Genomic DNA, 11,811 nt, shown 5'->3' on the forward strand with positions numbered 1-11,811 from the left:
ACAGGTTGAAGACCCATGCAAGGTGCTAGATAAATAAGTACAATCTGGTTGCTATGGGAAACATCTCTCACTTCTAAAAACTCACACATTAGTACATTTACCCCACAGAACGCCCATAGCCTTAAATAGTGCATACAGTGAGTGACTCAGCTGTATTACATACAGTATGATGAGGCAGCATGTGAGCTGTATCCTTCCTGCCGGGCCGGCTAGTAACATGTTTGCCTGGCTGGAAGGGACAGTGTTAAGCTGAAAGGCTATCCCATACGCCCTCAGCCCTCGCCCCTCCTCCACGACTCTCAGTTACACAACTCAGCCAGGTCTCCCCCTCATATAAGTCTGGCTTCTATTTTCCTGTGCATTAGAACAAAGGACAGATCCCTGTGCTAGCAGCAATGGCTGAGACGTTCGTGCAGAGCAAGCTGTCAGCTTCCAAAGTCACCGTATTTGAGAAGATCTCCTGCCCATACTGTGTCCGGGCAAAGCAGCTTCTGCAAAAATACAAGATTAAGCCGGGACATCTGGAGTTCATCAATATCGCCACCCTGAATATAGTGGACAGCGTTCAGGATTACCTCTTACAGATCACTGGGGAGCGGACGGTGAGTGCCAGTCACTGCTGCAATAATCCTGCAGCTGCTGCTTACTGTAAATGACTCACTGCTGGGCTGTCACACACACTGTAACAACCCAGCAGCATGGGCTAACCGGGTGATAGGTTGGCATTGACAAAAGTAAAAGGTCGACATGCCATTGTTCGGCACATGTTAATGTCCACCAGAGATTTTAATGATTTTTTTTTTTTAACTATTGTTGGACTTTTTTTCTTGTGTTATGATCAATGTTGAATACATTTTGGGACGGTAAGCCTGAAGCTGCAAGTGTATGGGCTACAGTAATTGGGGATCCATGTCAACAGCTGTCGACATTGTGAAAAAAACTGTCTACCAAATGAGCCACACCCCAGCACGGGACTTTCCTGTCAATAGCTGCTGACATCCACCAAGCAATAAGAAAGTGGTTCAGCTATAGAGCAATGGCTTACAAGCCCTTAACTTCCATTTCCTGTAAACAAATAAGGAAATACCAGAGCAACCCATGATATGCATTATTTAGTATACATCTGTGCAGTGTTCCCGCTAGGCTGTTTTAGCTGGGCGATGCGCCCTGCCCGATTTTTAAAGGGCAAAATGCGCCCTGCCTCTCTGGCAGCGCCCCGCTAAAACATCCTGCCTTCCTCCCTGCAGGTGAGACCGGGGAAGCTCGGCGCCGCTGTAGATAGCGATGCCCGGCAGTGCAAAGCCCCCTTTGAAGCGGCGCCCTGCCCGCCGAAGTTCCTAGAAGGAACACTAGATGTGTCATAGCTGCCTACCCTCGTGCATTCTGCAGGAGACTCCCTGAAATAGCAGCATCTCCCTCATTAGTCTAGTAATCTCCCTCATGTCACCTAGCCCACATTACACTGTTACATTTTTGGGGAAAAAAAGGATTGAGAGATAGATACATTTACATTGAATCATCAGCACCATTTCCCAGCACTTTAGCAAGTATATTAGTTCTTACTGACTGCTTTGGGGCTCATCTACATGTGGATATTTCATGTGTGGACATTTTAAAAGATTCCTCTCAGATGTAGCAGTACACACCCACGCTTCTAGGTGCCACGTTCTCAATCTCTCTATTCACAATATCTCCATATATGGAATTAGAGACGCCCTTTGGGTGGAGCATGACACACCCCCTCAATAGGGCGCCGTGCAAAATTCTACTACCAACTGTAATTTCCCTGAAACTAGTTTTCAAAAGTAGGCAAGTATGCCTTGCCATCTCCACTGATAAAGTTTATGCGGTAATTGTTTCCTAGCACGGCACCCATCGCATCGCATACCATAAGGCATATGATGGTATGCGATGCGATGTCAGCCGATGTTATACAATTTTAAATCGTATACCATCGCATTGTATGGCATATACAATGGTATACGATTTAAAATTGTATAAGCACCCTAATGGGTGTTTTCAATGTTAAATGGGCCCCCTATAAGATTATTAATTGTATAAGCACCGTTAGGGGTGCTTACAATGTTAAAAGCACCCCCACGCCACCCCCACTATCAACGCCAACCCGAAGCGTGGTGAGCGCAGCGAGTCCACAAGGGGCGGTGGTACGCGTCCTCCGACCGTTGCATACCCCCACCAACCACGTCGGCATGGAGCTGATTTCAGATAGTGTGGCGAGCCTCCGAGCTCGAAGTGTGGCGAGTGGACGCGGAATACATGTAAAGTAATATGCGTCCTCTCGCCACACTTCGGGCTCGGTGGCTCGCTGCGCTCGCCTAACTATATAAAATCAACTCCACGCCTACATGGATAGTGGGGGTATGAAAAGGTCGGAGGATGCGTACCGCCGCCCCTCGCGGGCTCGCCACGCTTCGGGTTGGCGTTGATAATGGGGGTGCATTTAACATTGTAAGCACCCATAAGGGTGCTTATACAATTAAAAATCATATAGGGTGCTTGCATCGCATGCGGCTATATGGCATGCAATGCGATACAATGCCATACGACTGAAAATCGGGGGCGCCGTGCTAGGGAACAAGTATTGTTTATGCACACACTTGGTCAGCACAGCTGCAGCTCCCAGTTCCCTTAGTGAGCCCTGTAGAAAGTATTGTCCCTGATCCTCTATCTATATTTTTTCTCTCTCTATGCCAGCGGCAGCCAATCTTCATACATGTCCACCCGGTCTGTCCATCCTCTTTGTACCAGCATCACTTCCCTAGTTCTTTGGCTTCCTATCCGCTGCACCAAGATTTCTACCTATACCCTGTGTATGCCAGCCTTTCTCCCCAGCTTCTGTCTGCTCTATGCCCTTTCCCATCCTCTGCACCTCCATTTCTGCCCACCCTCTGCCAGTTACTTTTCCCTTCTGCTGTGCCAGCCTCTCTGTCTACATCCGCTGTTTGCACCAGCCTGTGTTCCCTTCCTATGAGGGAGGGAGTGGGGACCTGCTGGGACCCGCTGACTCACCACAAAGGACAGCTCTTAACGCAAGAGCTGTCCTTTGCCGTAATTATCGCATATGCGATAATTATGCAGGTGATAGGGGGGGCGGAGCTGGGCTGCGGATGTTAGAACATCCCACCCTATATCTGCCCCCCCCCCCCCCACACACACACACACACTTGCTTCTGCATTTGCTCAATGACCCATTTTTGTCAGTGTGCCCCTCACATATGTACTCCTCCCCTAACTTCTTCCATCACTTATCTTTCTCTTTTGCTGATGAATTCAGTGGAGTCATGGTGGTGGCCAATCTGTGCTTGCTGGGTGATGGGTGCTGCACTAGGAGAGGGGTACTGAGTCAGAGGCACAACTAGCACTGGTGCAACCGTTGCATTGCATTGGGCCGGCCGCAATTAAAATGGTGGGATTTTCTGGTAGGGGCACCAACAAAAATCTTGCCTAGGGCATCCAAATAGTTAGGGGCGGCTCTGCTTCTTACACCCTCTGGAGACTTCTTTCTCTTCTGCCAATACCAATATTGTACCCCAGGTTGGAAACTACTGGTCTAGGAGACAGCTTTAGGAGACACTGGTTTAGGAGACCGCTTTATGTTTACACTGCAATGTAGATTTCTGTTTGAACACAGCCCACCCAAATCTAACTCTCTCTCTGCCCGTTACATGTGCCATACACCCGTGTATTACCCAGGAAAAACCCTGCAAAAAACCTGTGTGTAATTCCCAGGGCATAACACCTGGGAATTTCACAAAGACCCTTTCACACTGAGACAGGACACAGGAAATTACTGCTTGCCCTGGCAAAAACCCAGGTTTTTGCAGCAATACAGAACACTACAGAATTGTTCAGCAGCGATAAATGGATACGACATTGCCATTAGTTATTGGTAACTAAGCACCCATGATGTTCAGCATCCACAATCTGCAATATTCACAAAAAATAGATACATAAGGTAGGGTGAGGACATGGGGGATTTTGACCATTGGGATGTACCCAACCTGATAGATACAGCAATAATGTCATGGGTTCAATTCCCAACATGGCCCTAACTTTGTGGCGTTTGTATATTCTACAGATGCTTGCATGGCTTTTCACTGGGTAAAATGGTTTCCTCTCACAATAATAAAATAGAGGTAGATTAATCAGCTATTGATACAAATGAACCCTAGTGTGTAAGTGTGTGCGTGTCCATGTGGTTAGGGCAGAATAGATGGGCCAAATGGTTATCCTCTTCCACCAAATTCTGTTTCTAATACCCCTTTTACACCAAAAATCCCGAATCTGACCCGGCATTTGGAAGAAGGATTCAAGCTGGGTCAGATCCGGGATTTACTCCATTTACACTGTGGTGCCCACCCTGAGTGTAGATGGAGGCGGCGCTTGAAAATAACATCATCTCCAAGCGCCGGGACCTTGGTGATTCCCGCCGGATACAACGATCGCTGTGCTGGGGGCAGCCCAGCACCAAGGTAAGCTGCTGGGCTATCCCCAGTCCCCGTGCACTCCCACAGCCGTCGTCCAGGAGGTGAATGGATGCCACACACAGGCATCTATTCGCAGAGTATAGCAGACAGCAGCGCAGGCACTTTGGGTGGAGCATGACACACCCCCTCAACAGGGTGCTGTGCAAAATTCTACTACCAACTGTAATCTCCATGAAACTAGTTTTCAAAAGTAGGCAAGTATGATATGTGTCCCTGCCCCCCCATGCTATACACCTAGCTTTATATAACTCCATAAGCCCTGCTAGAGATTTTTTCATTGACCTTATTTACATCACTCTAATAGTCGTTTTCTGCGGACATGGGGCGGGGTGTAAGGCTCATTTTTGTAGGCAGAACTGGGACATGTCACTTCTGATTGCTTCATCATGGCCACACCCCCAAGGCACAATACAGATTTAACAGGTATTGTACAGCGAGGGATGGGGCCACTAGCACAGTTCAACCTGAATAGCGTCATCTGGTCCCGTCGGACTACCCACTTGTATTCCAGGTTGGCGGTTGAAGGGGGGGGGGGGGTTGTGGGGAACTTGCCCACCTTTCCGCAGTTAGCACTGACCGTACTTGCCTGCTGATAGTGTGGTCTGTAGCCCTCAGAATGGTGGTAGCCCTGGGAACCAATATGATGCCGCCCAGTATTGGTACATTGGGCAGCATTGCAGCTGCCAGTGAGGCAGTGAGATTCCTGCTGTGGTCCCTCCTAGATACATACAGGGGATACTTAATATTTGCAGCTAACCCCCGGAAAATGTATCTATTTCCTAACATTGTATATAGGTGCCTAGCAACTACTTCTCTTTATCGACCTGCTTCCTGGTTGACTCCTGATTTGAACATCACAGCTGCTAAAGGCCCCCATCGCTTATATATTTAACCAGATCTGTCACTCATCCCCTGTGTGTATAATGCTGGGCGGAGTTACAAGAGTGATTGACAGCGTTATACACACAAAGTCTAGCCAGATTCTGCCTTAGGATCCCGCCCCCCCCCCTAGGGAAAAGACCAGCGTTATACACTCCGCCACCCCCTTGGAATACACCGCACCCCGCCCAGTCAGGGCTACAGCACACGCCCCTATACACCACAGCCAGCCATCCTCACCAGCACGCTGCCTGCCCCTGACTGGAACAGTTGTAGGTAAGTGATGGGTCTGCCCGCCCGACCAACCCCCCCCCCCCCCCCCCATCACCCCACCGCTAGATCAGCAGGTCTGCCCGCAAATGCCTATGTGCTTCTATCGCCGCCCGCTACCCAGTGTCCGCACCCCCCTCCAGCCGGAGACCCCATTACAGGTATCGCGGGGGGCCTCCGTCACCGCGATGCCAGCCGCATATATTAGTACATATGCGCTTGCATCGGGAAGGGCGGCAATGTATTTTAATACATCCCGCCCATAGACTTTAAGCACATCATTCACCAAATAACAAACATACGTCACACTCAAATATATTTCTACTTTTAATGGGGCGTAGCCCCTTACAACGATGTGAAGAGCACCCGGAGGGCGCGATGAATCACCTAGTACACTATATGCTATTTGGACATAATTTTCACCCCATTCGGATGAATCGGGCCGTGAAATTGGCCCAAATTGCACATGTAGACATCCTGTCCAACCCGATGCGCGGTCCTTTGCACATCAGATCGGAGTTGGGAGGTCTCAGCCAATCAGTGGCTGCCCATTCATTGTATGGGCTTTTTTTTTTTTGCGCCCACTAGCACTGCCCGGCAGTGGCTTCCCCTGCCCAGCTCTCTGGTTCCCTGCTCCGCCCGGGTCTCTGGTTGCAGGCATCCCCCACCCTGGTCCTCTCGCTGGTGTCCGCTGCCCCCTGCTCTCTCCGTCTGCAGTTCCCCCAGGAGTTACATGTGATAAATCAAATTTATCACATGCAAAACTTTGACCCCCCCCTCCCAGGGAGCTGCTGGGACAATCAGGTTAGACTTGTTCTAAGTTGTAATGTATGGGGCCTTAAGTCTGTGAGCTGGCTAGCTGTATTCTCTTGCACGGGTGTGCCCTAGGTGATCAGCGTTCACTGTTGATTTAGATGGGGATGAATGGGTTTAAATGTCTGTTATATCATGTACATTGTTTCTCGTATTGTCCCAGACAAAGGGATTAATCTCACATTGTAAAGGCCCCCATACACTAGGGCGACTTGTCCTTAGGACAAGTCGCCCCCGACTTCCCCCTGAGCTTCCCCGGCTGCTCCCCGGGGGAGCTTGATTAGATTGGCACTTGATGTGCCATTTTTTACATGTGATAAATCGTCTCGATTTATCACATGTAAAAAACCCGGGGGGAAAGGGGGGGGGGGAGGGCTGCTGGTGGGAGCAGGGGGGGCTGGGGACGCTGCGGGGGACACAGGCGGCATAGAGCCGGGCAGAGGGAGCCGGGAGCTGTCAGTGCTAGAAAAAAAAGCCTATACAATGAATGGGCAGCCTGTGATTGGCTGAGCGCTCTCTCAGCCAATTGCTGACTGGCTGAGAGAGCGCTCAGCCAATCGCAGGCCGCCCATTCTTTGTATGGGCTTTTTTTTTTTATTCAGTACTGACAGCTCCCGGCTCCCCCTGCCCGGCTCTATGCCGCCTGTGTCCCCAGCCCCCCCTGCTCCCTCCACCGCCGCGCCGCCCCACTAGGTCCCAAGTCGGGTGGTCGGACGTGTAGCAGGTCCGACCACCCGATGCGCACGGGACCGCGCATCGGATCTGAGGGGACATCAAAACTAACCGATTTTGGTCCGATTTCGGCCAGATCCGACTGATCTGGCCGAAATCTGACCAAAATCGGCTAGTGTATGGGGGCCTTAACAGTGACACCGGGAGAGTAACGCCTCACCCGGCAGAGTAGCAGTTTTTTTTGTTTGTTTGATCTCACCTGCTGCTCTCTGGGCATTGGCTATCATTTTATTTGGGAGCAGCCCTGAAGGTGGCCATGCACGGTGCGTTTTTTGTGTGCTGCACATACATTTTGAACTAGATGATGTGATCTAGTCCATAACGCATACAATTATTGTACCGTGTATATGGGCACTTTTAATCTATACATAACTATAAAAGTAACTAACTGATAGGAAGACAAGACTGGAAAGTAGCAAATAACTTGTGGTGTGTCCTATGCAGTGTAATAAATATAACATGTGCAGGCAATATCCCTGTGATGCTACACTTGCATGTGACATGGACAAAGACATAATGTAATATATAAACCTTACATTTTTACTATCCAGGTACCTCGGATATTTATCGGACAGAAATGTATTGGTGGCTGTTCTGACCTTGTACCTCTGGATAACAGTGGGGAGCTGGAAAACATGCTGGTTGCAATTGGAGCCTCGTAGAAGCAAACTGGTAATTCTACTGTTAAGACTACTGTAATCCACTCTCACGGGCACTGGAAATGTTTTACAGCTGCTAATTATGACATAAGTGACTGCTGAAATGCATCTAAAAATGTAATTCTAGTTTCTTCACAAAGTGATTTTACTGTGCTTAATTCTAATAAAATAATAGAAACTTTGAGTATTAATTCTGAGGTACTTGTTTCCTAGCACGGCCACAATCTTGTCCATCGTGTACCTTAAAGTTAAGGTACACGATGGACGCGATGGACCCGATTTTCCTTTGAAATCAGGTCCATTTTGCCGGCAAAGGCAAAATCGGGACCATCGCGTCGGTCTCGTGCATTAACATGGCCCGCGATGGACGCGATTTTGCCATAGGCTTCAATGTTAAAATATTTTTAACATGGAAATCGGGAGCATCGCGTCGGTCTTGTGCCATTATAATGGCACAAGATGAGATGGACTTGATTAAGTCCATTTTACATAGCAAACAATGTGAAATGGGCCAATATGACCCATTTCACATTGTATATGGCCCCCTCATCGTTAAAAAGTTAAGCAACCCCATTGTGAGCGTCACCCCACGATTGACGCCAACCCGAAGCGTGGTGAGCGCAGCGCGCCCGCGAGGGGCGGCGGTGCGCGTCCTCCGACCTTTTCATACCCCTACTATCCACGTCGGCGTGGAGTTGAGAATATAAAGTGTGGCGAGCCACCGAGCCCGAAGCGTGGTGAGCCCCACAAGGACGCGTATACCTATGAAGTTATACGCATCCCCTCGCGGGGCTCGCTGCGCTCGCCACACTTTATATTCTCAACTCCACACCGACGTGGATAGTGGGGGTATGAGAAGGTCGGAGGACGCGTACCGCCGCCCCTCGCGGGCTCACTGCGCTCGCCACGCTTCGGGTTGGCGTCAATCGTGGGGTGCCGTTGAGGGGGTAAAATTTGGGGTCTGGGGACTACTTTACATTGAATCCAATGTAAAATAGGGTCCCAGGGGCCCTATTCACATTTGATTCAATGTTAAAATCGGGTCCATCGCGTCGGTCTCGTGCATTAACATGGCCCGCGATGGACGCGATTTTGCCATAGGCTTCAATGTTAAAATATTTTTAACATGGAAATCGGGAGCATCGCGTCGGTCTTGTGCCATTATAATGGCACAAGATGAGATGGACTTGATTAAGTCCATTTTACATAGCAAACAATGTGAAATGGGCCAATATGACCCATTTCACATTGTATATGGCCCCCTCATCGTTAAAAAGTTAAGCAACCCCATTGTGAGCGTCACCCCACGATTGACGCCAACCCGAAGCGTGGTGAGCGCAGCGCGCCCGCGAGGGGCGGCGGTGCGCGTTCTCCGACCTTTTCATACCCCTACTATCCACGTCGGCGTGGAGTTGAGAATATAAAGTGTGGCGAGCCACCGAGCCCGAAGCGTGGTGAGCCCCACAAGGACGCGTATACCTATGAAGTTATACGCATCCCCTCGCGGGGCTCGCTGCGCTCGCCACACTTTATATTCTCAACTCCACACCGACGTGGATAGTGGGGGTATGAGAAGGTCGGAGGACGCGTACCGCCGCCCCTCGCGGGCTCACTGCGCTCGCCACGCTTCGGGTTGGCGTCAATCGTGGGGTGCCGTTGAGGGGGTAAAATTTGGGGTCTGGGGACTACTTTACATTGAATCCAATGTAAAATAGGGTCCCAGGGGCCCTATTCACATTTGATTCAATGTTAAAATCGGGTCCATCGCGTCGGTCGCATCGCATGCGATTTGGTCGCATGCGATGCGACCGACGCGATTTTTCCGACACAATCACCCGATACAAATCGGTGTGACCATGCTAGGAAACAAGTACCAATTCTGACAAGCAAGATACACTTACAAGAATATTTATTAAAGCTTGGAGAGAGAGAGAAAGTGGAGAGAGATACAGTATTAACCAAACTGCTTCTAATCCCCCTTTTACACTTAAAACCCCAGCTTCAACCTGGCTCGGACCCGGCACACAGAGCACCGGTTCAAGCTTTGGCTACCCCTCTCATACATGGGTGACAGCCTGGAGTATTTCCAGGTCATCGTCCTTCACACCAGACCCGAGTCTTCCAGCATTCAGTGGGCACTAGGATATTATCTCCTCTCCAAGCGCTACTGCCCTTGGCCAATTATTTTCTTTTAGGCATTACCTGTGTCATCAAGACCCGGGTTCTGTCTAAGCCAGATCAACTACCTTGGTTGCAAGTCCCAGGAAAAACCCTGCTAGTAAGAATGGTCATGGACCTGAGACTACTTGGGTAGACCCTTGCAGACATAACCTACACTTGGGTCAATGCGAATTCATGAGTGGTTTTTAGGCTTATCTCTAAATGGGGTATAATTGGCATGTTACAGGCTGTTTGAAAAATGACAGTTTAGCTGGCCATACATCTACAGATTTATTGTCCGATCTAGCTGATTATAACAAAAACCTGGTAATGGATGGCCGTTACCATTTGTTTCGAAATGCTGGAAAATGCAAAAAAAAACTGTCATTCAGATATTATCGGGTCTTTGTTCCAACCAGGCAGATCTGTCAATAAAACCCCTTTTAAGGTGCGTACACACAGGGGCAATTTTGTGCAAAATCGCAGGAAATATGGTCGCTGAGCGACCATATTGCCCGCAATGGGAGTGTGCACCGGCGATATATCGCCGGGTGCGCGCTCCCGTTTTTGCCCCTGTGGTGATCGCTGGTCGCAGGAACATGCTCCTGCGACCAGCTGATTACCACTGCCGGGCTCCCCCCGGGCAGTAGAAACTGAGCAATATATTGCTCAGCCATATATTGCTCAGCAATATATGGCTGAGAAATATATCCCCCCCGTGTGTACACAGCATTACACTAGAAAAGCCGTGGCAGGTGACAGCGGGAGGCGGGGCTGGGGCAGCACTGGGAGATGAGAGCATCTATCTCCCCAGTGGCGCCTTTTAAATTGCAATGAACGGGATTACCAGTTGCCCCTGGAACCGGGAGCGTTCGGGTCTAACCCAGGTCGATGCGCTTTCCCGCGCAAGATCCCAGTTTATTTTTGCTAGTGGAAAAGGGATATAAATCTGTAGATGTATGGCCAGCTTTACAGTAGATAATTGTCTGGTAGTTATCTATCCACTTTATCACTGTCCAAGCCCTGGTAAATCTCCCCCTAAGGGCTATTTCACACGCTCCGGCTCCTGCCGGACGGTGAAACCCTGCACAGCCAAATGCTGTGCCGCACACAGTAGTTAATAATGGACATGATTGGGTCCATTCACACGGGACAGCCACGGCCCAGCCGCCCGGTTGCAGCCGGATCCCACCACTGGAAGGGATGGCTGCCAGGCTGTGGCAATCCCTGTAAACTGCTGTGTGCTGCACAGCTTCCTGGCCGTGTGGGGTTTTAGGCTGCGTCTACATATCACGTTTTGACAGGCCCCTTTTTAAAGGGACTTGTTTGTCAGGAAGGGAAATGCACATTTAAATCTATGGCTACATCTACACTTTGCGTTTTAGCAGTAGATGCAGTCGAACAGGAGCGGTTTAGGGTGCTTACTGAAGAGTATACAGTGTATACACAAGAAGCTGCATCCTGCTAAACAGGAACATGCTAAACCGCTATGTGTAGACACAGCCTTAAGGGGTTACTCAATTATCTGATATACATGATCATTGTTACCTAACAAAACTGAGGGTATATATATATATATATATATATATATATATATATATATATATATATATATATATATATTGTAGAATAAATCAGAATGAAAAACTAATTCACAATCTATTTTCCCTTTTCAGGGATTTATGCAATATTCCAGAGCTGATTCCGTTTATCATCTATCAGGAGGTCTCCATTCAGAATATTTCTAGGAGTTTTATACTGAGGACAATAAAACTGTCACCTTCTGTTTA

At 49.1% G+C, this 11,811-nt stretch overlaps 1 protein-coding gene across 2 annotated transcripts; it reads left to right on the forward strand.

Annotated features, from left to right (window-relative positions):
- The first annotated feature begins 265 nt into the window (after positions 1-265).
- On the forward strand, positions 266-11,811 carry GLRX (glutaredoxin). Of its 2 annotated transcripts, none has more exons than XM_083158447.1 (3): positions 266-602; positions 7,754-7,885; positions 11,697-11,811. In XM_083158447.1, the coding sequence occupies exons 1-2, from the start codon at positions 396-398 to the stop codon at positions 7,862-7,864; spliced, it is 318 nt and encodes a 105-aa protein (XP_083014573.1). In that variant the 5' UTR covers positions 266-395; the 3' UTR covers positions 7,865-7,885; positions 11,697-11,811. The 2 variants fall into 2 exon arrangements, with proteins under 2 accessions (XP_083014573.1, XP_083014572.1); XM_083158446.1 differs by having other exon boundaries at positions 267-602; positions 7,754-7,874; positions 11,698-11,811.

This window comes from Crinia signifera, chromosome 1 (genome assembly GCF_055691185.1).
Source record: "Crinia signifera chromosome 1, ASM5569118v1, whole genome shotgun sequence".
NCBI lineage: Eukaryota > Metazoa > Chordata > Amphibia > Anura > Myobatrachidae > Crinia > Crinia signifera.

Bases quoted from the DNA above. Each gene is read 5' to 3' on its own strand.
- GLRX (XM_083158447.1), top strand. From the start codon at position 396: ATGGCTGAGACGTTCGTGCAGAGCAAGCTGTCAGCTTCCAAAGTCACC. The intron at 603-7,753 runs GTGAGTGCCAGT...TTTACTATCCAG, and splicing joins AGATCACTGGGGAGCGGACG to GTACCTCGGATATTTATCGG.